Genomic DNA, 27,538 nt, shown 5'->3' on the forward strand with positions numbered 1-27,538 from the left:
GTGTGGTCATATGTGGTGTGCATCTATGGTCCTAGCTCCTTGGGAGGCTGAGGTGGGAGGAATTGCCTGAGTCTGGGAGGTGAAGGCTGCAGTGAGCCAAGGTTGCGTGCTACACTCCAGCCTGATTAACAGATGGAAACCCAGTCTCGGGGAAAAAAAAAAAAAAAAACATTGGAAAGATTTTTGTTCTAAAGTGAGAGCTAAATTGAAGCTTTTGGGATATGTATGGATTAAGTAGCATATATCTATAAAGATTTTAATTATGTGTCCTGATTAGTTTACATATAAAATGCAATTTTTTTTTTTTTTTGAGATGGAGTCTTGCTGTGTCGCCCAGGCTGGAATGCAATGGTGTGATCTTGGCTCATTGCAGCCTCTGCCTCCCAGGTTCAAATGATTCTCCTGCCTCAGGCTCCTGAGTAGCTAGTGTTACAGGTGCCCACCACCACATCCAGCTAATTCTGTATTTTTAGTAGAGATGGTTTCACCATGTTGGCCAGGCTGGTCTCAAACTCCTGACCTTGAGTGAGCCATCACACCTGGCCTAAAGTGGGAATTTTTTTGAGACAGAGTCACTCTTGTTGCCCAGGCTGGAGTGCTTGGCACCATCTCGGCTCACTGCAACCTCTGCCTCCCAGGTTCAAGTGATTCTCCCACCTCAGCCTCCCGAGTAACTGGGATTACAGGTGCCTGCCACCATGTCCGGCTAATTTTTGTATGTTTAGTGGAGACATAGTTTCACCGTGTTGGCCAAGATGGTCTCAAACTCCTGATCTCAGGTGAGCCACCTGCCTCAGCCTCGCAAAGTGTTGGGATTATAGGCGTGAGCCATTGCACCCAGCCTAAAATGGAAATTCTTAATTGGCGTCAAGGAGTAAGAGAAGTTCACTAGTTTGTATGTAAAATATTTGCATTTGGGAGGGAATGTACATTTATCTGGGGAAAGGGTTCACGCTGTCACCAGATTATTGAAGGAATCTGTGACCCATTCATGTAGAGGGAAACTAAAGACCAAACCTTCCTCTGTTTTCTTAGAAAATTAGGAAATAAAGTTATGTTTTACCTAAAATCATAAGGATATGAATATGGATTTTGTGTTACTTCCTCAGTTACTGCTTTGCTTTTAGGTTGAAGATGAACCAAACAAAATTTGTGAAGCCGATCGAGTGGCCATTAAAGCCAACATAGTGCACTTAATGCTTAGCAGCCCAGAGCAAATTCAGAAGCAGGTAATGTCGCTCTGCTTTTTACATGGGCTCCTCTGTAAAGCTCTCATCTAATTAATCTTTTCCTCTCCCAGTTAAGTGATGCAATTAGCATTATTGGCAGAGAAGATTTTCCACAGAAATGGCCTGACTTGCTGACAGAAATGGTGAATCGCTTTCAGAGTGGAGATTTCCATGTTATTAATGGAGTTCTCCGTACAGCACATTCATTATTTAAAAGGTATTAATGCATAGATTCATGTTTTTAAAATACTTTTTAAAGTTTTATTTGCTTGTGTAAACAGTTATGTTTTTGTGACTGTTGTCATTCCTTTGAATGTGATCATCCTGGAATGAGAGCTGAAGTTTCTCTATTGTGTTTGTTACTTCTCCACTAGGATGTTTATTTCATATTGCTCTATTACCTATAAAATACTTAGTCTTAATAAACTGCTTGATTTCTTTAAAAAGAAAACTGGCTGGGCATGGTGGTTCACGCCTGTAATCCCACACTTTAGGAGGTCAAAGTGGGTGGATCACCTGAGGTCAGTAGTTTGAGACCAGCCTGGCCAACATGGTAAAACCCTGTCTCTACTAAAAATACAAAAACAAAAAACAAAAAAAATAGCCAGGTGTGGTAGTATGTGCCTGTCATCCCAGCTACTCGGGCGGCTGAGACAGGAGAATCACTTGAGCCTGGGAGGTGGAGGCTGCAGTGAGCTGAGATCAAACGACTGCACTCCAGCCTAAGCAACAGAGCGAGACTCCGTCTCAACAAAAAACAAGAATTCCCTTTGAATTTCAGAAAACCATCTATCCCTAGATGTCCAATCAGCATCTCTCCTTGAAGACCTAAAGTAAGTAAATAAAAAAAACTTGTAAATGTATCTGTTTTACCTTGCTTTTCTAGATACCGTCATGAATTTAAGTCAAATGAGTTATGGACTGAAATTAAACTTGTTCTGGATGCCTTTGCCTTGCCTTTGACTAATCTTTTTAAGGTATGGAATGCATCTTCATGATATTTTTAAATTAATGTTTTAAATAGCTTGAATGTTTGTATACATGTCAAGAGAATGCTTTGAAAGCTTATTTGATAGATAATGTTTAGAGCATTTCTTTTGAAAAATTTCAAACCTACACAGAAATAGAGATGCTATCGTGAACTCCCATCTATTATGACACAAATTTAATGGTTAGCAACGTTTTATTTTTTCTGTTCCCTTTCTTAGGAATATTGTAAAAGCAAATTCCAAGCATCATACCATTTCACTCAAGTATTTGAGTATGTGTCTCTAAACATATTTTTATTTGACTATGTTTAGAGTTTAATTAATTTATATATTTATACATTATTTTACAGTTTACAGGATACTTTCCTGAATGTGTTCTTGGCATTTGCGAGAATCCTATAAGATTTAAAGAAATACATAAATACCTTTTTTCTTTTTTAAAGACAGGGTCTCACTCTCATTGCCCAGGTTGGAGTGCAGTGGGCATGATTATAGCTCACTGCAGCCGCAACTACCCAAGCTCAGGTGATTCTCCCACCTCAGCATTCCAAGTAGCTGGGACTACAGGTGCACACCACCACGCCTGGCTGCTTTTTCTCTTTTTTTTTTTTTTGGAGATGGAGTTTTGCTCTTGCTCACTGCAACCTCCACCTCCCAGGTTCAAGCAGTTCACTGAGTACGCTGGGATTAGAGCCTGCGCCACTGCACTTGGTCAGTAAAACCTGTTAATTGCATTTAGAATGATAAAGAATTGGAAACAACCTAAATACCAAGTGGCAGGTGAATTGTTTAATAAGAGCATATAAAGAGAGTTTTGTGTAATATATTTTTATATATGCACAGATTGGGAAAACGTAGTTCAGAATATTAGCATTGGACTTTTTAGTGCCATTATGAACAATTCAAAAGTACATACTTGAACTTATTACTCACAGTCTCTTAAGTGACTGTATATTATTTAAAAGCCAAGGCCATGCATGGTGGCTCACGCCTGTAATTCCAGCACTTTGAGAGGCTGAGGTGGGCAGATCATGAGGTCAGGAGATCGAGACCACCCTGGCTAACATGGTAAAACCCCATCTCTACTAAAAATACAAAAAAATTGCCGACCGTGGTGGCGGGCGCCTGTAGTCCCAGCTACTTGGGAGGCTGAGGCAGAAGGATGGCGTGAACCCAGGAGGCGGAGCTTGCAGTGAGCCGAGATTGTGCCACTGCGCTCCATCCTGGGTGCAGAGTGAGACTCCGTCTCAAAAAAGTAAATAAAAGCCAAACTTTGGAGAAGAAATATGAATAGTCTCAGCTTAGTGCAAGGCCAGTTCACTAAGATCAGCATGCTGGGTTTACGATGCACTAAAACGGTGTTGCTAAATTCCTTTCCAAGGCCACTATTGAACTTTGCAGTACCCATGCAAATGATGCCTCTGCCCTGAGGATTCTGTTTTCTTCTCTGATCCTGATCTCAAAATTGTTCTACAGTTTAAACTTTCAGGTAAGTTAATTTGATTTCTTGCTTTTGGTTCTTACTCTTCGATGTTAAATAGAGAGTTTTCTTTCTATTTGATGAGACTCTTTTGCCAGCATTGATTTTTCTAAAAGAAAAGGTTTTTTCTGACTCCCCCTATTTATCTATAGTCTTCTGTTTTACGATATAGTTCCTACAGATGCTAATGAGATGTTTCATGGAAAAAAGCAGTATTCTCTTGTGTCTGGTAGGTTAGCAAAACCCCCCATCCTAACTCATTCTTGGAGAGTCACCCTGTACACTGTTTTACTGACGGCATTAAGAAGCTAGATTTCTGAGACCTTCCTCTTTCGTTCATTTATATGGGTATTAACATTTGGGGAATCATGTTTTGGTGAAGGGTTGCTGTCCAGCTGATACAAAAGGACTTGTATTGGAAGCCATATGAGGGAGACAAAAGGCTTGAAGTACCAGACTTTGAAAGGAGTAAGAACTAGTAGTATTTCAGAGGAAACATAGCCACAGGGTTATAGTAGGGAATGCCTAGTTACCCTGTTGCTACTGAGATAGTGGCCTCCAATCATTTTTTCTGTTCTTAATCATTAATTCAAGATTCAGGACCAAGAAAGGGGTGTTAATTGGTACAGATTGTTGCTATACTGCGATGCAAGGAGGACCTAGCCCATTCATTGTTTGTAGCCAGTACCTGGACTTATCTTCACAACATGAATAAACTCATAGTGGTAGGGAGAACATTCCCCAAAAGGAAATTGGGTTGTTTTAGCTAGAATAGGAGATGAACAGCCCAAAAGGACATGTCCCATATCCGTGTTCAGCTGGATAGCAGTTTGAGAAGTTCTTACTTATTAAATGAGTACTACTCTTTTTGCTTACACCTTCTGAATTCTGAGAAGTCAGGTTTAATGAAGCTCTTGATAACTTGTCTGGCAGGGAGACCAAGGAAAGAGGCATAATCTGCCCTCAGGGGACTTGTACCCTCATTAAGAAGGCAGTACTATGCCACAAGAAATCAGTAACTATAAGACAATTAGTTTGTCTGCCTTGGTGGTCATCTTACAATAAATGTAGTTCAGAAAAGAAAGGGGATGTATTAGTATGCACTGAGTTTGAGCTTTGTAAGGAAAGTCTTCATATAGTCTTAGCTGAACCTTGAAGGAAGATTTAGATTAGGACAAGAACTAGAGGTGGCATCATTTATAGCATACAAACAGAGGCAGAAGTCAGAATGCTTTATGTAGCTGCCAGATGTAGCTGGAGCAGAGAATTCTTGTCAGAATAGGTAATGCTCAGGCTGTGAAGCCTGTGTATAAAATGTTTTGTCCACATGGTGTTTGTCCACATGGTAAAGGAACTTATAAAAGTAGTGTTCTTAATATTTTAATCAAAAGTTTCAAGTCAGTGTTTATTCTGTAGGATCTCCCTGAATTTTTTGAAGATAATATGGAAACTTGGATGAATAATTTTCATACTCTCTTAACATTGGATAATAAGCTTTTACAAACTGATGTAAGTATTTAAAATGTTGCCTGAGTGGTCTTTTTCTTTCATTAAGAGTTATTTGGCTACAATCTGGAAACCTATTTCCTCTTGCTTTGTTAAAAGATAAAATTTCAATACTCTAATAATATTTGATTCTATTTGATGTTACATGTTTGGTATGTGCTGTATACAGAATTACTCTTACCATGGGCCTGGCTTAAGCCATAGTATACAGGGAAGGCTGTTTCATTACATTACTGAAAGTGAGGCTTTAAAGTAGTCACATTATGGATATTTCATGAAATAAAATTATTTTTAATTGAAGATACTAAGAAAACTTAAAACTCTATAATGGTAGCCCCTTTTTAAAAATCGTCTGGCTGGGCACGGTGGTTCACATCTGTAATCCCAGCACTTTGGGAGGCCAGTGTGGGAGGATCCCTTGAGCCCAGAAGTTCAAGACCAGCCTGGGCAACGTAAGGAGACCCCATTGCTACAAAAAATAAAAATAAAATTAGCCACACGTGTTGGCTCATGCTAATGGTCACAGCTACTCAGGAGGCTTAGTTGTGAGGATCCTTTGACCTTGAGCCCAGTAGAGCAAGGCTGCAAAGAGCTTTGACCATGCCACTGCACTCTAGCCTGGGAGACACAGGGAGACCTCGTCTCAAAAAAAGAAAAAATTTTCCACAGCTCAAGAAAGAGAGAAAATGGTAAAAGATCGTGATTTGTAAAGATTTCTGATACAGGTTTTATACTGTGTACTTTTAAACATACAACACTTATTCTGTGCTACTCATTTGTTAATATATTTATGACCTTTCTGAAGAGACAAAAGACAAAATATTAAGAATACTTCAATACCAAATAAACTAAAAATTAGAATTGGTGATTCAAATCAGGTTTGATTTCTTTCTGGAGTACAACAGATTTTGTCTCAGAGTTTGACTATGTTAATAGGAACTTTAAAAGATGTAGCTCTCATGAAATAATTATTTCAGTCCATTGGGGGGAGAACTTCAGAAAACAAAACTTTTCTTCACACAAAAGTGTCAAGGAAATTTTTTGGATAGAATTCTTACAAGGACCTTTGTGCCCAGTTAACTATGTGCTACCTTGTGTCGTTTGACATCCCTATTTATGCCTTGAGTAATCAGTGTGAGGGAGTTTTGGTTTTGGCTTTGGTTTTTGGTCTCCCTCTGATATCTTCCCCTGTCTCACTCTGTCACCAAGGCTGGAGTGCAGTGGCGTGATCATGGCTTACTGCAGCTTCAACCACCCTGGGTGGGCTCAAGTGATCCTGCCACTTCAACCTCCCAACTAGCTGGGACTATGGGTGTGCGCCACCATGCCCAGATGATTTTTTTTTATTTTGGGGGCTTGCTGTATTGCCCAGGCAAGACTCAAACTCCTGGGCTTGGCCGGGCGCAGTGGCCCATGCTTGTAATCCCAGCACTTTGGGAGGCCGAGGCCATCCTGGCTATCCTGGCTAACACGGTGAAACCCCATCTCTACTAAAAAAATAAAAATAAAAAAATTACCCGGGCGTGACGGCAGGCACCTGTAGTCCCAGCTACTTGGGAGGCTGAGGCAGGAGAATGGCGTGAACCCGGGAGGCGGAGCTTGCAGTGAGCTGAGATCACGCCACTGCACTCCAGCCTGGGCGACAGAGCAAGACTCCGTCTCAAAAAAAAAAAAAAAAACAAACACTCCTGACCTCAAGCCATCCTCCCGCCTCAGCCTCCCAGAGGGCCGAGATTACCAGCGTGAACCACTACACTAGGCCAGAATATACTGTTTGAATCTAATATGGAAATATTTTGTAATTCAGCAACTTATTTGAAAGACTTGGTGAAAAGATTGATGTGACATAGCTGTAGTTTACAATAACTGATTTGATTTGGATTTAATTGATAATGAGTCTAGTTCAGGAATTTCAGTTACTCCTCTTACTTATGTTAGCATTAGAGTTGTATGTTGGAGTTTTTGTTTTCTTTTATGTGAGGATGAAGAGGAAGCCGGCTTATTGGAGCTCTTAAAATCCCAGATTTGTGATAATGCTGCACTCTATGCACAAAAGTACGATGAGGAATTCCAGCGATACCTGCCTCGTTTTGTTACAGCCATCTGGAATTTACTAGTTACAACGGGTCAAGAGGTTAAATATGATTTGGTAAGATGATGGTGGAGAAAAATAATTAAAAGACATTCTCTCCCTATCTCCCCCAAGAAATAAGCTGTTGAGTTTTACTTTTAAAAATATTCTTGTTTTTGTGTTTTGTTCCAGTTGGTAAGTAATGCAATTCAATTTCTGGCTTCAGTTTGTGAGAGACCTCATTATAAGAATCTATTTGAAGACCAGAACACGCTGACGAGTATCTGTGAAAAGGTTATTGTGCCTAACATGGAATTTAGAGGTAATTATGGCAAAAGTATATTAGTATAAATTTAGTAAGTCTTTGTTATTTGTAATATATTCAGTCTAATTCATTTATTACTGAATAAAACTTGTATATCATTTATTTCTTATTTTCTAAACCAAGACACAAAATGTAGTATCTGTAATGAATTTTCTTGTGCCATGTGAAGGTTTTCTCATGGAAATATTAAATAAGACTTCAAAAATTCCTTTACATTAAGACGATAAGCTACCTGGAATCTCTATTTAGAGAAAGAATTTAATTTTGTTTCATTTATTGTTTCATTAAATTTTTAGCTGGCTTTGTGTATTTATTTATTTGAGACAGGGGTCTCGCTCTGTCACCCAGGGTGGAGTGCTGCGTATGGTTCTGGGATTACAGGCATGAGTCAACCTTCCCGGCCAGGACTGTGTTTTATATCAAAATAGTTATTAGATCAGTGGTTCTCAAATTATGTCTAGAACAAAATAAGGAAATTAAGGACAATATAGCATGAGATTTTATTTCCTGTTGTGTTTTCATAAAAATATATTTAAAGGATAAATCATCTGGCTGGGTGTGGTGGCCCATACCTTTAATCCCAGCACTTTGGGAGGCTGAGGTGGGAGCAACACTTGAGCCCAGGAGTTCAAGACCAGCCTGGCCAAAATGGCAAAACCTTATCTCTACAAGAAATAAATTAGTTGGGTATAGTGGCATGTGCCTGTGGTCCGAGGTACTCAAGCGGCTTAGGTGGGAGTTTTGCTTGAGCCCAGGAGGTGGAGGCTGCAGTGAGACATGATCACACAACTGCACTCCAGCCTGGGTGACAGAGCGAGACCCTCTCTCCAAAGTGTGTGTGTGTGTGTGTGTGTGTGTGTGTGTGTGTGTGTGTGTGTGTATAGATTTTTATTTTTTTAAATTTATATGATAAAAATAAAGATGAGATCTCGCTGTGTTGACCAAGCTGGTCTCAAACTCCTGGCCTCAAGCGATCTTCCCATTTCAGTCTCCCAGAGTGCTAGGTTACACGCATGAGCCACCATGCCGGCCAGATCTGACATTGTCCACTCTACTTATTTGTTGTTGAAATGACTTTAATGAAATAATAGTGATTAAAATTAGGTTGTTGGTTTTTTAATCTTATTTGGTGAAATTTAAAGCTGGCATTCTGATATTGATCCCTAACATTTTTGACAGTTGCAGGTGTAATCCAATTCTGGGGAAATTGTCACATTAGAACAAGTGAGCCTGTCTCACACTTGTGTGAATTACCTAATACCTCACCTTTCAGGATAGCATTTGCTGCTCTAGATAATGATTAAGAGTATATGAAGTAGTCATCTGATGGGAAAGAATTCTTTGCTGTAGAACAAGGCAGTTCTACATACTCTTCTGCATTCTCAGCTGTAAAGTACAGTGACGTCTTTTGGAGTGTTATCTGAAATATCTCTCCTTGTAGCTGCTGATGAAGAAGCATTTGAAGATAATTCTGAGGAGTACATAAGGAGAGATTTGGAAGGATCTGGTGTGTATCTTGGTTTTTTAGTTACTAGTCTTTTTGCAAGCCAGTTTTAAGGTGGTTCTCTTTCTAGTAAATGGGAGGAGTGGGATTGAGAATAAGAGTGTTTTTTCAGCTGGCTTTCATTGAGAACTGTTGTCCTTCTTCAGCTTGTCTTGAAAAGCTCTTATATGACCTGCATGAAAGTATCAAAAGTTGAATCATATGTCTATTCTTACATAGTTAGTATTTATCAAAATTCTGTGATTCTGTGACCTCTTTAGTTTCATTTTGATTTTGTATTTCTTGGAGGATTTTTTTTTTCATTGTTTGTGTTGCTGATAGCTATTGGGTGGCCGTTTGTGTTTTGTTCTTTTTTTTTTCTTTCTACAATCATAGCCAAATTATTCCAGGCAATTTGTTTTCTTATAAATTGGGTCAGTTTGTTGTTAGTTGTTTTTTTTTCCCCATAATATATTTTCTTTTCATTTCATAGATATTGATACTAGACGCAGGGCTGCTTGTGATCTGGTACGAGGATTATGCAAGTTTTTTGAGGGACCCGTGACAGGAATCTTCTCTGGTTATGTTAATTCCATGCTGCAGGAATATGCAAAAAATCCATCTGTCAACTGGAAACACAAAGATGTAGCCATCTACCTAGTGACATCTTTGGCATCAAAAGCCCAAACACAGAAGGTAAATATTTTTAATGTGGTTTTGTTTCTAAAACCAGACATCAGTGACACCCACACAAGTCAAAAAGAAATAACATCTCTGATAATAGAGCCTACTCTGCCAGATAACCTATTAATTCTGATTTAAGATTTATATAATCTCTGAAGATGGCTTTATGTTGATGTATTGAGCACTTAAGTTTCTTATAGACCAGAAAATTGATAATGCCCCACTTGTTACCTTAGCTGAGATCCACTGTATAAAATATGCTTAACTTAAACTTAGCTGTTCTTTAATTTTGGAAAGTTTATTGTCTATTAGTATAGTCTTATTTTACATTTTTACTTTTTTGAGACAGAGTCTCGCTTTGTCACCAAGCTGGAGTGCAATGGCGCGATCTCAGCTCACTGCAACCTCCACCTCCCGGGTTCGAGTGACTCTTCTGCCTCAGCCTCCCAAGTAACTGGGATTATAAGTGTGCACCACCACATCTGGCTAATTTTTGTATTTTTAGTAGAGACAAGATTTTACCATATTGGCCAGGGTAGTCTCAAATTCCTGACTTCATGTGATCCTTACACCTCTGCCTCCCAGAGTGCTGGGATACAGGTGTGAGCCACCATGTCTGGACAGTATAGTCTTATTTTATATTTTATACATAAGCAATTTGTGTTTTGAAGTGCTCTTTTTTTTTTTTTTTTTTTGAGACGTCATCCAGGCTGGAATGCAGTGGCAAGATCTCAGCTTACTGCAACCTCTGCCTCCCAGGTTCAAGCAATTCTTGTGCCTCAGCCTCCCGAGTAGCTAGAATTATAGGTGCATGTAACCACACTGGCTAATTTTTTGTATTTTTAGTAGAGACGGGGTTTTGCTGTGTTGGCCAGGCTGGTCTTGAACTCCTGACTTCAAGTGATCCACCCGCCTCAGCCTCCCAAAGTGTTGAGATTACAGCCGTGAGCTCCTCTACGCAGCCAGTACAGTCTCATTTTATACATAAGCAGTTTGCGTTTTGAAGTGTTCATCTCCATTTTTAATGTGGTTTTCTAAACTTGCCTAAATTTCTAATGTAGATATATACAGGTATTTTGTTATTTTACCATGTTATGAATTTGCTTTTCAGCATGGAATTACACAAGCAAATGAACTTGTAAACCTAACTGAGTTCTTTGTGAATCACATCCTCCCTGATTTAAAATCAGCTAATGGTGAGTTGTGAAAGTCTTGCTTTTTTTTACAGCTTACCACACTATATCTGCAATTAAAAACATGGCTTCCTATCCTTGTTCCCATTCATTCTTTTTTTTTTCTTTTCTTTGGAGATGGTGTCTCACTCTTACCCAGGCTGGAGTGTGGTGGCATGGTTTCCACTCACTGCAACCCCTGCCTCCTGGGTTCAAATTATTCTCCTGCCTCAGCTTCCCAAGCAGCTGGGACTACAGGCACATACCACCACGCCTGGCTAATTTTTGTATTTTTAGTAGAGACGGGGTTTCCCCATGTTGGCCAGGCTGGTCTCGAACTCCTGACCTCAGGTGATCCACCTGCGTCGGCCTCTCAAAGTGCTAGGATTGCAGGCATGAGCCTCCATGCCCTGCCTATTATTTCTTTTATTGAATAAAATCTCGAATGGTTTCCCTGATCTTGTCCATGTGAAATTAATTATTGATAAAATATTGCTTGATTAGGAAGAAAATAGGAGTAAGTACAACTAAACTGTAACTCAGTTTTGCTACCTAGTGTATAAATAATTATACATTGGCTTCCTTTTTTATTTGAAAAATGAATTCTTAAAAATTGGAGTACAGTTCAAAGAACTAGAAAATTGATAAATATTAAGGATATCTTTTGGCTGGGTGCAGTGGCTCACCCTTGTAATCCCAGCACTTTGGGAGGCCGAGGTGGGTGGATCATGAAGTCAAGAGATCGAGACCAACCTGGCCAAAATGGTGAAACCCCATCTCTACTAAAAATACAAACACTAGCCGGATGGCACATGCCTGTAATCCCAGCTACTCGGGAGGCTGAGGCAGGAGAATCGCTAGGTGGGGGTTGCAGTGAGCCAAGATTGTGCCACTGCACTGTGTAGCCTGGGAGACAGAGCAAGACTCTGTCTCAAAAAAAAAAAAAAATTAAGGATAGTTTCTGATGTTTATGAATGTATTCATCTAGATTCAGATATATTCTTTAAAAAAAAAAAAAAATTTTAATGTGGGAAATGTATATACACCCAAAGGTGAAGAGAATATTGTAATGAGCTCCCATGTGACTATCATCTAGCTTCAAGAATTATTACATTTAGTGATCTATTCCTTTCATTTATTTCCCTACTACTGGAATAATGTAAAGCAAATTCCAGCTAGAGAGACATGTTTCTAATTCAGAATAGCTTCACTTCTGGGAATGTAGGTAGATATGCTCACCGATGCATGGTCCAGCTCATTTTTACTCAATTATATAATATGTGTTACTTTGTCATGAAACAGGCATGAGGAAAAATAAAATTATTTATAATCCTACCAAAATTAATGGCTAAATAATTTATATATATTTTATATATATATATATAATCATTATATAATTAACTGTGCTTTAATTACTTGACATTTTATCATTTTTTTTGTAACTCTGATGATATCACTAATTTGGAAGTAATGATCCTTACCACCTAACTATGGCTTTCTGTTTTTTTAAATAGTGAATGAATTTCCTGTCCTTAAAGCTGACGGTATCAAATATATTATGATTTTTAGAAATCAAGTAAGTAACTTTTTATTTGTTATATGCCGCTTAATCTCTTTAAGAGTTTTATTAGGTACCACCTTCTTGTCTACTGTGCAGTCATTTTATATCCACATCTAACAAAATTAACAGTGATTTCTTTATAACTTAGAATTTCAGACCATGCTTAATTTTCCTCAGATGTCTTTTTGCAATTACAGTAATAGAATTGGGATCTAGATAGTGTCTACACATTGCTTACAGTTGATTGTGTCTTAAGTCTCTTAATGTACAACAGAGAGGTCCTTCTCTCCCGCTTTTTGTTTGAGATGGAGTCTCATTCTGTCACCCAGGCTGGAGTGCAGTGGCACCATCTTGGCTCACTGCAACCTCTACCTCCTGAGTTCACGTGATTCTCCTGTCTCAGCTTCCCAAATAGCTGGGATTACAGACACCTGCCACAGGTGCCTGGCTAATCTTTTGTATTTTTAGTAGAGACAGGGTTTCCCCATGTTGGCCAGGCTGGTCTCAAACTCCTGACCTCAGGCGATCTGCCCACCTCGGCCTCCCAAAGTGCTGGAATTACAGGCATGAGCCACTGCACCCAGCTGCCTTCCTTTCCTTTTTTTTTTTTTTTTTTAATTTACTTATTTATTTATTTATTGAGATGGATCTCGCTCTGTCACCCAAGCTGGAATGCAGTGGTGTGATCTCGGCTCACTGTAACCTCTGCCTTCCGGGTTCAAGCAATTCTCCTGCCTCAGCCTCCCTAGTAGCTGGGATTACAGGCATCTGTCACCATGCCTGGTTAATTTTTTGTATTTTTAGTAGAGATGGGGTTTCCCCATATTGGCCAGGCTGGTCTCAAACTCCTGACCTCAGGTGATCCACCAGCCTTGGCCTCCCAAAGTGCTAGGATTACAGCCGTGAGCCACTGCACCTGGCCTCTACTCTTTCTTATGCTTGTTGTTGGAGAAAACACTCATTTATCTTAGAGAGTTTCTCGCATTTTACTTTTGGCTGATTGCATCCTAATGGTATATAGTCATCCCTCAGTATGCAAGGGGTATTGGTTCCAGGACCCCTGAATATCCCAAAGTTCATGCATATTTAAGTCCCACATTTGGCCCTGCAGAATCCTCATATATGAAAAGCCAGCCTCCCATATACAGATTTTGCATCCCGGGAATACCGTGTTTTCTATTTGCGTTTGGTCTAAAACAAATCCAGCCAGGCACAGCGGCTTGTGCCCGTAATCCCAGCACTTTGAGAGGCTGAGGCAGACAGATCATTTGAGGTCAGGAGTTTGAGACCACTTTAGCCAACATGACAAAACCCCAGCTCTACTAAAAATACAAAAATTAGCTGTGTGTGGTGGCACACGCCTGCAATCCTAGCTACTTGGAAGGCTGAGGCATGAGAATCACTTGAACCTAGGAGGCGGAGGTTGCAGTGAGCCAAGATCGTGCCATTGCACTCCAGCCTGGACAACAGAGCAAGAGTCAAACCTGTGTTGTTCGAGGGTCTCCTGTAGTTTATGTTGTCCCTCTAGTCCCCATATTTTCTATATCGGTAAATCTGGGGACTTGATTAGACTTAGATTCCTTGGTCGGGGGTGACACAGGAAAGCATCATAGGTATACTTTCTGTTTCATTTTATCAGGATTTACACAATATCTGGTTGTCTTTTTTTTGTTTTTTTGTTTTTTTTTTTCCATTTTGGCTCACTGCAAGCTCCACCTCTTGGGTTCACGCCATTCTTCTGCCTCAGCCTCCCAAGTAGCTGGGACTACAGGCATTCACCAACACACCTGGCCCTTGGTTATCCATTTCTAATGATGTTAAGAGTGATCAGTGGATTTAGATGAAGAACGTTACATTGTCAACATTTTTTAAGTAGTATTTTAAAAATTGAGATATACTTTACATAATAGAAATTTTGCCATTTTTTTGTTTTGTTTTGTTTTATTCTAATTTTTTTTTTTTTTGGGAAACGGAGTTTTGCTCTCGTTGCCCAGGCTGGAGTGCAATGGCACGATCTCGGCTCACTGCAATGTCCGCCTCCTGGGTTCAAGCAATTCTCTTGCCTCAGCCTCCGAGAGCTGGGATTACAGGCATCCGCCACCACGCCCGGCTAATTTTATATTTTTAGTAGAGACAGGGTTTCTCCATGTTGGTCAGGCTGGTCTCGAACTCCTGATCTCAAGCAATTCGCCTGCCTCAGCCCCCCAAAGTGCTAGGATTACAGGCGTTAGCCACCGTGCCCAGCTTTATTCATTTATTTTTGAGACAAGGTCTCACTGTCGCCCAGTCTAGAGTGCACTACTACGATCATAACTCACTGCAGCCTTGAACTTGTAGGTTCAAGTGATGTTTTTGCCTAAGCCTCCCTGAGTAGCCAAGACTATAGGTGTGTGCCACACCACCTGGCTAATTTTTTATAGTTTTTACTTAGTTTATTCTTTCCTTCTTTTCTTTTCTCTTTTCTTTATTTTTCTTTCTTCTTCTTCTTTTTTTTTTTTTTTTCTGAGAGGTAGTCTTGCTCTGTTGCCCAAGCTGGAGTGCAGTGGTATGATCTCGGCTCACTGCAGCCTCCGCCTCCCAGTTCACGCGATTCTCCTGCCTCAGCCTCCTGAGTAGCTGGGATTACAGGTTCCTGCCACCATGCCCAGCTAATTTTTGTATTTTTTTTTTTTTTTTTTTTTTAGTAGAGACAGGGTTTCACCATGTTGGCCAGGCTGTACTCAAACTCCTGACCTCAGGTGATCCACCGCCGCCTCGGCCTCCGAAAGTGCTGGGATTATAGGCGTGAGCTACCCACGCCCGGCCCATTTCTTTATTTTTTGAAACGCGGTCTCATTCTGTCGCCCAGGCTGGAGTGCAGTGACATGACCACAGCTCACTGCAGCCTTGAACTCCTGGGCTCAAGCAGTCCTTCCACTTCAGCCTCCCAAGTAGCTGGAACCCAGGCATGTGCCACCACGCCCAGCTATATTGCATTACTTTAAAAAATTAATTGAGAAAAACAATAGAGAATATCTGCTTCCCCAGTTAGAGTGTGTTGGGATTTTGCCAATCTTAAATGGTATCTCATTGCAGTTTTAATTTATATTTGTCTTATTTTTAGTTCAATTAAGCACCTTTCCATTTGAAGGGTCCATTTTCATTTCTTTTCTGTGAACTGTGAATTCATATTCTTTTGCTCATTTTTCTATCTGATTGTTGGTCTTAATTTTTAGGGAACGTGTAGTTTTTCTTCTGATTCTTAACGCCTAGGTCACTTTAATTGTACTGAGAAAAAAATCAAAATGTGCAGTCATCTTATTCCTTTGATGTCTTTGCCCAGTAACAGTGGTGCAATCTTGCAAAATATTTTAAACACAGAAGCAGGAGTAAAACAATATGATGATTACTGAAATAATCCTCACAAATCTTAAAACTCCAGGCCGTATTTATTTATACATACATATACAGTAGAGGTACTCCAGGTGCTCCCTGCCCAGTCAGTTCCTTTCTCTCTGTAGGTAATTACTGTCATGAATTCAGTGTATTTTACACCTATGTAAGTGCTTTTCTTATACTTTCACTACGTGTTTATGTTTCTGCAAAAATTATTTAGTATTCTGTAGGTTTTAATTTTTTTTGTTTTTAGATGCAGTTGTGCTCTCTTGCCAAGGCTCAAGCCATTCTCCTGCCTTAGCCTCCCAAGTAGCTGGAACTGCAGGTGCCCACCAATTTTTGATAGAGACAGGGTTTCGCTATCTTGGCCAGGCTAGTCTCGAACTCCTGACCTCAGGTGATCCACCCGCCTCGGCCTCCCAAAGTGCTGGGATTACAGTCATGATTCACCACGCCTGGCCTAGGTTTTAAATTTTTGTTTATATAAATGACATCATACCGTGGGTTTCATTTTTGTTTTTTTTTGTTTTTGTTTTTGTTTTTTTTAAAGACAGAGTCTTCGCTCTGTTGCTCAGGCTGGAGTGCAGTGGCATGATCTCAGCTCACTGCAAGCTCCGCCTCCCAGGTTCACGCCATTCTCCTGCCTCAGCCTCCTGAGTAGCTAGGACTACAGGCGACTGCTACCATGCCCGGCTAATTTTTTTTTGTATTTTTTAGTAGAGACGGAGTTTCACCATGTTAGCCAGGACGTTCTTGATCTCCTGACCTCGTGATCCACCCCCCTCGGCCTCCCAAAGTGTTGGGATTACAGGCGTGAGCCACCGCGCCCAGCCTTTTCTGTTTTATTTTGAGAATGGGGTCTTGCTCTGTTACCCAGGCTGGAGTGCAGTGGTGCGATCATAGCCTACCTCAGCCAGGAAATTCTGGACTCAAGCGATCCTCCTGCCTTAGCCTCCCTAGTTGATGGGATTACAGGCATGCTCCATGATACCCTGCTACATCATGACTGTTTGTGCTTAACATCGTTTTTGAGTTATTCATTTAGTAACTAAAATGATCCATCTACGTCAGCCTCTCAAGTAGTTGGGACTACAGGAATTCACTACCATGCCCAGCTAATTTTTTATTTATTTATTTTTTTAAATAGAGATGGGGTCTCGCTATCTTGCCCAGGCTGATCTTGAGCTCCTGGGCTTAAGCGATTGGTTCTACCTTGGTTTCCCCAAGTATTGGGATTACAGACAGGAATGAACCATGATACCCAGCAGGCTTTTCTAGTTTAGACTAACGAATATTTTAAATTTAGAGGTTTTTAATGAAGATTGTTATTATATTTGTTGCTTTTTGGGGGTGGGGAGAGAACAAAAAATGAGACACAAAAAGGTTAAATAACTTTTTCAGAAATATCTGCTAGTCATAATTCTTAAGTTTGGTGAAATCTTAGTCTGCTTCTCTGTGATATTATTCTGTGGTATGTTGATTTATCTACAAGATGTTATCCTCATAGTTTTGTGCTCTGAAAAGGAGAATTTAGAAAGTGGAAATTGAACCATTATGTGCAAGTAAAAGTTTTCATTTCTGGGCAGCATCATCTATTAGAGCTTAAAAATAGCAAATTGTTTAAATCAACAAGCCCTTCTCTTCCAATTGTCTTTTACCCAAATATGGAATCATTGCATTTACAGCATGTATATTATTGTGTTTTTTAGGTGCCAAAAGAGCATCTTTTAGTCTCGATTCCTCTCTTGATTAATCATCTTCAAGCTGAAAGTATTGTTGTTCATACTTATGCAGCTCATGCTCTTGAACGACTCTTTACTATGCGAGGGCCTAACAATGCCACTCTGTGAGTATTTTATTCTAAAGTTTTTTAGCCTGTGATAGGGGCTGTACTGTGCTGGTGAAAGATATCTCTGAATGTTTTCATAATTTCACTAGCAGGAATACAAATGTCTGCTTTTTATTCATTTATACTCTCTCATTCTAAAAGGATTTGAGGCTGCTTACCAAATAGCTGCATTATGACAATACAATTAAATAAACTGGAGCCGAGGAAAGTAACTGGAATAAAGTTAACAAACAGAAATGTGTGTCAAAGGATCCTATATAGTAGTTAAAGAAATTGCAGATTTTATTTGGAGTCTCTTAGCAGCCAAGGCAAAGAGGAAAACTTGGGGAGTTAAAATTTTCACAGTGTCTATGAGATTAAAATTAAAGCAGAGGATACTGTACAATAGTAGTAGTGGTGTTCTCAGCAACATCATGTAACAGTTATTTTCATGTGGCTATTTGCATAATGTCACTTATTTCTGAGATATGACCTAACTGAATGAAAGTAATTCACTAGGGGCCAAGAAAATAGCTCTTCTGGCCTGAACTAAGGATGAAATAGAGAGGAATGGATGATCTGCCTGTCTTTCAGGCCACTATTCAACAGTATTATTTCTTGAAATTAAGCTTTGGGTAAGAGATGGAAAACAGTTCTAGGTTCTTTCCTTCATCAAGAACTTGAAGTACAGATACTCTCAGTGGCCAATTAAGAGTAGAAAGGACATCCTTTGAGGTGAGTCAAGCCAGTACCTATCTTTAGGCCCAGAATTTATACAGAAAATAGTTCTGAATCTTGCTCCACCTCCAAAAAAAAAAATGATGGAGACCCCTGAGATTCTGAGTTCTGTTCTCAGTGGTAATAGATACAAACCAGGGACAACTGTTGCAACTTTAGATGTTGTTGGGTTTAGCTGGCTTTTTGGTTCAGTTGTGTTTGGTTCTCGATGTGCCTTCTTAGGAGCTAAACGTGAGCACATGTAAAAAAAATTATTTTCCTAAACTATCTATCAATTGTCAGTGGTGGGAGATGGCTCAGTTTTATGCTGAGAAGGGTGACATAGTGGTTGCCAAGGGTAATCCGCAGTGACAAGCTCAAGAGTTGGTAGTGACTGAAAGCTGTTTTTTCATCTATAGCTTTACAGCTGCAGAAATCGCACCGTTTGTTGAGATTCTGCTAACAAACCTTTTCAAAGCTCTCACACTTCCTGGCTCTTCAGAAAATGAATATATTATGAAAGGTAGGCTGTTTCCCTGGTGTGCAGACTACAGGTATCTAATCTCAGATTGTAAGGGTAAGTATAACCTGAGTTATACTTCAGGTTATACAGTCTATGAACCAGATAATGTTTACCAAGGAGTAAGTTAGTTTAGGTATTTCAAAATGAAAAACATTATCTTGTTTACTGTTGACAGTAATTTTTTTTTTTTTTTTTTTTTTTTTTTTTGAGACAGCGTCTTGCTCCATTGCCCAGGCTGGAGTGCAATGGCTTGATCTCAGCTCACTGCCACCTCTCCCTTCTGGGTTCAAGTGATTCTCCTGCCTCACCCTGCTGAGTAACTGGGATTACAGGCGCGCCCCACCATGCCCGGCTAATTTTTGTATTTTTAATAGAGACAGGGTTTTGCCATATTGGCCAGGCTCGTCTCAAACTCCTGATCTCAAATATCTGCCTGCCTCAGCCTCCCAAAAAGTGCTGGGATTAGAGGCCACTGCACCTGGCCAACAGTAATCTTAATTTGATATGGAACCTCTCGTTACAGAAAATGTAGCAAAGCCCTTTTTTTCTTCCCTAGACTGAGTTTCTTTAAGGCAAAGAAGAGATCATGCAATATTTATTAACTGCATGTTTATCTTGATAGGGGCGAAATGTGGGTGCCTGTGGTAGACTCTATACAAATCGTCTTCTTACATACTGCCAAGAACACAGGCGGCTGTATGCATCCACAGGCCGGTGTATCCATCCACCAGGCACTACATTAGTTGGGTGTCCTGGTGCCAGCTCTGAATTGAGAGACAGTCTCACTGGTTTTCACTGTTGCATCCCAAAAGCCTACCACATTGGGTCATAGGAAGCACTTTTCAGAGAAACTCCCTGATCCTTCCAGTCTGGATCAGAAATCCTAGAGTGGATGTGTGTGTCTGGGTGTATGTTTCCAACACTGTCTTTCCCCCAACAATGATGTGTAATTACTGCTGTTTAATGTCTTTTTTGAGATAGAGTTTCACTCTTGTTGCCCAGGCTGGAGTGCAATGGCACAATCTCAGCTCACTGCAGCCTCACCCTCCTGGGTTCAAGCAATTCGAGTAGCTGGGATTATAGGCATGTGCCACCATGCCCAGCTAATTTTGGATTTTTAGTAGAGACGGGGTTTCTGCATGTTGGTCAGGCTGGTCTCAAGCTCCCAACCTCAGGTGATTCACCCGCCTCGGCCTCCCAAAGTGCTGGGATTTCAGGTGTGAGCCACTCCGCCCAGCCTTGATGTCCATTTCTATGAAGCCAACTAGTTTGTGGTCTTCATTACTGTGTTTTTAGGGTATGTAAGTATACACAGTATGTAATACCTTCCCTGTACAGCTGTATGAGTGAATGAAATAATTGTGCGCCAGCCTAGTGGAGGAGCACCAATTTATCCTCTAACCCTTTTAACCCAGGTCAGGGAAAGATTTTCTCTAGGAAGTGATGTCTAAGCTGAGATGCGACCTAACCGAATGTTAGGTGTGAGGGATAGGTAGCAATCTGTTGAAGGATGGATGAGTCTTTGGCTCTGGTAGAGGAGGAGACATTATGTGCACAGTTCAGGAGGCAAGAGCAGATGGCTTTCTATCCTTTCTACCTGGCATGTATTTGGGGCTCTGCTTAGTAAACATTTATTTTGGAAATGTTATTTGTGGAAAGAGCTTTCATACATTTTTAGCTGACAAATTTCTTTTTCTCCCATGCTTCCTATTTTTAACCCATTTATGGTCTTACTTTTGAGCAATATTTTTGCAATTTGGACTCTGTGGCTTTACATGTATTTTTAGAATTTTTTAAGGCTCCTAATCTCCCTTTTTTTTTGAGTGAGGTGGGTAGGCAGTTTTCTCTTTCAGTTTCCTGTAGTGTGAGATCATGTTTCCTTTAGGCAAGGGCTAAACATTTTCTGATGCTGATTTCTTTTTTTCTTTTCTTTCTTTTTCTTTTTTTTTTTTTTTTTGAGAGAGAGTCTCGCTCTGTCTCCCAGGCTGGAGTGCAGTGGCATGATCTTGGCTCACTGCAACCTCCACTTCCCAGGTTCAGGTGATTCTCACACCTCAGCCTCCTGAGTGGCTGGGACTACAGACGTGCACCACATACCTGGTTAATTTTGCTATTTTTAATAGAGATGAGTTTCTCCATGTTGGCCAGGTTGGTCTCAAACTCTGGCCTCAAGTGATCCACCAGCCTTGGCCTCCCAAAGTGCTGGGGTTACAGGTGTGAGCCACCAAGCATGACCTCTGCTACTGATTTCTAGGAGAAAGAGACCCCCAAACAGTTCTCTCAGACTCACCTGCTCCATTCATGTCAGCTCACTGTTTCTTCCTCTTAGCCTCTTTAGTTCATTATTTTTTAAACCTTGAGCCTTCTAGAAATACTTATTTCTCAGCTAAATTTTGTTGCCAACCCCTGTCCTAATTTTAAAAGGAAGGGAAATTTAGATTATTTTTAAATGTAGAGAGCTATCTCGGGGTTGTCTAAGCATCTTAAAATTTAATTGATGAATTAGTGTGCTTTTTTCCCCCCAGTCGCTCTCTTATTCTGAAGTTTAACTAAACTCTATTTGTTTTTGCTGTTTTTATATTTTACAGCTATCATGAGAAGTTTTTCTCTCCTACAAGAAGCCATAATCCCCTACATCCCTACTCTCATCACTCAGCTTACACAGAAGCTATTAGCTGTTAGTAAGGTAATAGAGCCAATTTTGAAAGTGGGGTTCCTTTTTTATTTGCTCCAAACTGTTTGGGCCTCAGAACTCTTTGGCACTACGTGAAGCTTTAGAGAAGGTCTATGGATTCTTACTGACGAGCCGCTAATGTACTTTTCTGAAAGTGTGGGCATGCTGTTAGATTGGAGACATAATAGCAGTCACCTTTAAGTGTATGCTAGAAGCTTGAATACATTTTCATTCTCATTACAAAAGTAACATGTTTATTGTAGAAAAAGAAAGTGCAGATGATCCAGAATTACCTTAAATAGAGTTAAGTAGGCTTTGCACTAAATGGATATAAAAGAGGCTATCTGGACTTCCATGAAATGATGATTAAAATTCCTTTGTGTTTTCTTCCTTACTCTTATTTCTCAAAAGGAAAGTTTACTCTTTGATCAAAATTTTACAGATACTTAGATTCATGTTTATTAACACTGTTTTAGAAAATAAAAAATCAGTTTAAGGCTGACAATTCCTTTTTAGATGCTATTCTTGATCTTATGAGAATTAGATCAATTCATAGGAAGTGTTGGAGGGATTTTGGAAAACAGAGTGATTATTGTTCAACTGAGTAAGGGTCTTTGGATTACTTAGGGCCTTGAGGGATGGAGGGGGAAGGGAACCCAAGTCTCCACCTCCCATATGTATACAATCTCATGTTCTGATCGAGTCAGATTTGTATGCTAATAGCCTTCAAAGAGCTTGTTTAAAGAACAATGGGGTTTTGTTGCTTAAAAAGAACATGAAAAAACTACTCATTTGGGGGATCATCACTCAGTAGACATAGACATTGCGGCCCACAGAAGTTAAGGCTAGTGGCATTACTAGGACTTAGTATTTCTTCTCTGCAAGGGCACATGGGTTTAAGACAAGTTACTTACAGCTCTGGGAGCTGAGGTTTGTATAAGCAACTCGATGTTAACTCTGAAGTATTTTTTTCATAGTGGACTTTGGGCCATTAAAAAAAATTCAAATGAACAAGCACTAGATTGTTGTAATTGGTGTTTTTTTCTTAATTTTGATTTTTAAAAAATAAGATGGCCTCTATTTTAAATGTGTTTTATAAAGGTTAAGTGTGGATTATTAGCATAATTTGCTTTTTTTTTTTTTTAAATTTCAGAACCCAAGCAAACCTCACTTTAATCACTACATGTTTGAAGCAATATGTTTATCCATAAGAATAACTTGCAAAGCTAACCCTGCTGCTGTTGTAAATTTTGAGGAGGCTTTGTTTTTGGTGTTTACTGAAATCTTACAAAATGATGTGCAAGGTAAGTGAACGAAAATTATTTTCTTTGTAATGGAATGAAATTAACATTGCTATAAAATGCAGCCTGCCTAAGCGATGTGGGCCTTTTGTGTCAGCCATTCCTTCTGAAGCTCACAGCTCTGTTTTTACTTTTATCAACAGAATTTATTCCATACGTCTTTCAAGTGATGTCTTTGCTTCTGGAAACACACAAAAATGACATCCCGTCTTCCTATATGGCCTTATTTCCTCATCTCCTTCAGCCAGTGCTTTGGGAAAGAACAGGAAATATTCCTGCTCTAGTGAGGCTTCTCCAAGCATTCTTAGAACGCGGTTCAAACACAATAGCAAGTGCTGCAGCTGACAAAATTGTGAGTCAGGTTTTGATATAACTGTAATTTTATAAAGTAGCTTGGAGAAACTGGGGATGGCAGATGTTTGGGATTTTTTTATTTAAAATAAATTTAAGGCTGGGGGCAGTGGCTCAAGCCCACCACTTTGGGAGCCTCTAGTGGAAGGATCCCTTGAGCCAAGGAGTTTAAGACCAGCCTGAGCAACATGGTGAGACCTATCTCTACAAAGAAAAAAAAAGCTTTTTAATTAGCTGGACACAGTGGAGCATGCCTATGGTCCCATCTACTTGGAAGGCTAAGGTGAGAGGGTTGCTTGAGCTCAGGAGTTTGAGGCTGCAGTGAGCCGTGATCTCACCATTGCACTCCATCCTGGGCAACAGAGCTAGACCTTGCCTCTTAAAAAAATGGTAATAATAAGGGAAATAATTACTAGGAAATATTATGGTATATATTAGAATTCTATATCCTCATTTATAGCCATGATGGAAAATTGTAAAAACAGAGCCAAACAGGTTGATTTTAAGAACTTAACTTTGGTCAGGCGTGCTGGCTCACACCTGTAATCTCAGCACTTTGAGAGACTGAGGTGGGCAGATCACCTGAGGTCAGGAGTTCAAGACCAGCCTGGCCAACATGGTGAAACCCTGTCTCTACTAAAAATAAAAATTAGCTGGGTGTGGTGGCACATGCCTGTAATCCCAGGTACTTGGGAGGCTGAGGCAGGAGAATCATTTGAACCTGAGAAGCAGAGGCAGCGAGCCAAGAGCACCCCATTGCATTCCAGCCTGGGCAACAAGAGTGAAACTCCGTCTCAAAAAAAAAAATTAATAGCTATGTGGGAGGAATTTTTCCCCATATGTTCCAGAAATAATTAAAGAGAAAAGGATAATTAGATTATTACAGTATGAACTTGTTTTAAGACACATATCATGTTTAACTTTTTGAATAATTATTCCTGTTTGTTAACCATTTGCTCTTGGATGTCATTTCTTACAGCCTGGGTTACTAGGTGTCTTTCAGAAGCTGATTGCATCCAAAGCAAATGACCACCAAGGTTTTTATCTTCTAAACAGTATAATAGAGCACATGCCTCCGTGAGTATGACTACTTTGTGCATTTATTCAGAAATTTTGTTAGGTGCTCAGAAAAGTGCTGAATTTATATTGTTGATTTTTTAAAATTCTTTAGTGAATCAGTTGACCAATATAGGAAACAAATCTTCATTCTGCTATTCCAGAGACTTCAGAATTCCAAAACAACCAAGTTTATCAAGAGTAAGTAAAATCATCTGGATGTTCTGCAGAAGTAATGAAAGAAAGTAGCTAAAACCCTTAGACTTTATGGTTGCAGATAAACTTTTTATCCGTTTTAAACTTTATGCAAAAAATACTTGGCCACGTGTGGCCACGCCTGTAATTGCAGCACTTTGGGTGGCCAAGTGCGGTGGATCACCTGAGGTCAGGAGTTCAAGACCAGCCTGGGCAACATGGCGAAACCCTGTCCCTACGAAAAGTGCAAAAAAATTAGCCAGGCATGGTGGCATGTGCCTGTAGTCCCAGCTGCTTGGGAGGCTGAGGTGGGAGGATCACTTGAGTCCCAGAGGTTGAGGCTGCAGTGAGCCAAGATCACACCCACTGCACTCCATCCTAGGTGATAGAGTGAGGCCCTGTTTCAAAAAAAGAAAGAAAATATTTTAAGGGCCTGGTGCAGTGGCTCTCATCTGTAATCCCAGTACTTTGGGGGGTGAAAGTGGGAGTATTCCTTGAGCCCAGGAGTTAAAGACCAGCCTGGGCAACATGGTAAGACCCTGTCTCTGCAAAAGAGCCAAGCATGGTGGTGTGCGCCTGTAGTCCCAGCTACTCAGGCGGCAGAGGTGGGAGGATCACTTGAGCCTGGGAAGTTAAGGCTGTGTGAGCTGTGATCACGCTGTTGCACCCAGCCTAGGTGACAGAGTGAAACCTTCTCACAAGAAAAAAGAATAGTTTAAGATGTTTGTGTTCTCCAAACATTAAGTTAGTGTCAGTCATATTGTGTTCCAGAGGTTGGTTTATGGTTGGATACCAAAACATTTTTTCAGTAGAGAGAATAATATAAGGAAATATAAATCAAAGAGAGATGGCATGTAAAGGTCTATGATAGAAAGGCAAGTTTTCTATTTATTAGAAGGCAAGTATTGACGCCACAGCCTTTGGATGTTAATGATTATGCATAGGTTTATTTTGCAGACTTCTCAATTACCAGTTTAGTGTGTGAGTTCTCTGTGTTGATATTCTGTATCTTCTTTCAACAGGTTTTTTAGTCTTTATTAATTTGTATTGCATAAAATATGGGGCACTAGCACTACAAGAAATATTTGATGGTATACAACCAAAGTAAGTTTGTTTTTATTATTTTTTAAAGGAAGAAAATGTTTTGACTTTTTTTTAGTACAAATCAGTATCTCTGTCTTATAGATGATGTTGTGGTTCTTGGTATGGAGATAGTATCTGTGGTTTTCAAAATATTCTTAGGTATTGGGTGTAAAGAAAAAGTAATCCTGGCCCAGCGTGGTGGCTCACGCTTGTAATCCCAGCACTCTGGGAGGCTGAGGAGGGAGGATTTAGCTCAGGAGTTTGAGACCAGCCTGGGCAATATAGTGAGACCCCATTGCAAAAAAAGAAAAAATATCCTGAAATCATTTTTCTAATCCTCTAGTTAGAGGACCCTCTACACGCTGGCATTCTCCACAGCCAGTGTTCTATATTATGTTAAATGGTCAGTGTTGTCTCCAGGAGCCTGCCTTATTCAAACTAACAGCAGAAAACACCACATGTTCTCACTCATAGGTGAGAATCCAACAGTGAGAACACTTGGACACAGGGCGGGGAACATCACACTCTGGGGCCTGTCATGGGGTGTGGAGGGCAGGGGGAGAGAGAGCATTAGGAGAAATAAGTAATATAAATGACGAGTTAATGGATGCCGCAAACCACCTTGGCACATACATACATTATGTAACAAACCTGCACGTTGAGTACATGTACCCTAGAACTTAAAGTATAATTTAAAAAAAAAAACAAAACCCTAACAGCAGAATTTTCCTTCCCCCCTTTTTAAAAAATCATGCTAATCTTCTCCATATTGTTCCAATTTTAGTATATGTGCTGCTAATGCAAACACAGCAGAATTTTTCAAATGAGAAATACTTAGGACCAATAAAACTTTGTTTTTGACTTATCTGGTAGATATGCAAAGAATGTATCTAGGTGGCATTTCCCATTAGGGAATAAAACAGTTATAACGAAAATAAAAAGAACAACTATTAGGGAAAGTTTCTTTGGAGACGGTTAGATCACTGTACCTCAGTTGTGTCTCAAATTCTACACTGACTGAAAAATGAATTACTCTGGAAAGCAGACCAGAAAACATGGCTTCCGGCAGTAGGGGATTTTGAGGAGATCTCATGCACTGCTAGTGGGAGCCTGAATTAGCATGATCTTCCTGGAGAGCAAAACATATGCACTTTTTATCCAGAGCATTAGAATTGCCATACTCTATGAGCCATATTTCCACTTCAAATAATTGATTCTATTAACGCATAAACTGAGGATTTTGCATCATTTAGAATTGTGGAAAACTTCACTTCTAGCATGTTTGCAACAACATAGAATGATTGGCCAAATTATTTTAAACAGCCATTAGCATTTATATACCTGCAGGTATGTAAGCAAAGACAGTTGGAAAGCTTATAACCCAAAAATGTTAAAACTAGTTGTTTCTGGGTGGTACGATGATGGGTGATTCTTTTTTCAGTCCTTGCTCCTCTCTTTGTTTTTTTTTTTTTTTTTTGAGACTGGACACGTGTAATTTTTAAAGAAAAAAGCAGAGAGGTCTAGGAATGGTGACTCATGCCTGTAATCCCAGCACTTTGGGAGGCTAAGGCAGGTGGATCACTTGAGGTCAGGAGTTCGAGATCAGCCTGGCCAACATGGTGAAACCCCCCATCTCTACTAAAAATACAAAAAATCTGCCGGGCGTGGTGGTGGGCACCTGTAATCCCAACTACTCGGGGCTGAGGCAGGCAAATTGCTTGAACCCCCAAAGGTAGAGATTGTAGTGAGCTGAGATGGTACCATTCCACTCTAGCCTGGGCAACAGGAGCGAAACTCCGTCTCAAAAACAAAAAAAAGATTATGGCATTTGGCTTCAGGGTAGAGGTGTGATGGGATTTTTTTATGTTTTGACTTTCAGTCTCTTCAGCTGATCAAAAAACGGTCTTGTTATTTAGTAATTTATTATATTCATAA

At 40.0% G+C, this 27,538-nt stretch overlaps 1 protein-coding gene across 1 annotated transcript in view; it reads left to right on the top strand.

Annotated features, from left to right (window-relative positions):
* The window catches only part of CSE1L (chromosome segregation 1 like), a 47,785-nt gene that overhangs the window by 17,450 nt on the left and 2,797 nt on the right, over positions 1-27,538 (top strand). Inside the window, exons 4-22 of the mRNA XM_023195318.2 lie at positions 1,128-1,229; positions 1,301-1,446; positions 2,116-2,206; positions 3,600-3,707; positions 5,115-5,207; positions 7,186-7,353; positions 7,468-7,597; positions 9,042-9,107; positions 9,577-9,779; positions 10,879-10,963; positions 12,454-12,515; positions 17,585-17,721; positions 18,840-18,943; positions 21,532-21,629; positions 22,771-22,921; positions 23,062-23,270; positions 24,249-24,346; positions 24,441-24,526; positions 25,543-25,624. Coding sequence (XP_023051086.1) covers positions 1,128-1,229; positions 1,301-1,446; positions 2,116-2,206; positions 3,600-3,707; positions 5,115-5,207; positions 7,186-7,353; positions 7,468-7,597; positions 9,042-9,107; positions 9,577-9,779; positions 10,879-10,963; positions 12,454-12,515; positions 17,585-17,721; positions 18,840-18,943; positions 21,532-21,629; positions 22,771-22,921; positions 23,062-23,270; positions 24,249-24,346; positions 24,441-24,526; positions 25,543-25,624 — 2,219 coding nt within the window. The remainder of the gene's footprint in view (positions 1-1,127; positions 1,230-1,300; positions 1,447-2,115; positions 2,207-3,599; positions 3,708-5,114; positions 5,208-7,185; positions 7,354-7,467; positions 7,598-9,041; positions 9,108-9,576; positions 9,780-10,878; positions 10,964-12,453; positions 12,516-17,584; positions 17,722-18,839; positions 18,944-21,531; positions 21,630-22,770; positions 22,922-23,061; positions 23,271-24,248; positions 24,347-24,440; positions 24,527-25,542; positions 25,625-27,538) is intronic.

The sequence above is a fragment of the Piliocolobus tephrosceles genome, chromosome 20 (genome assembly GCF_002776525.5).
Source record: "Piliocolobus tephrosceles isolate RC106 chromosome 20, ASM277652v3, whole genome shotgun sequence".
NCBI classification, from domain to species: Eukaryota; Metazoa; Chordata; class Mammalia; order Primates; family Cercopithecidae; genus Piliocolobus; species Piliocolobus tephrosceles.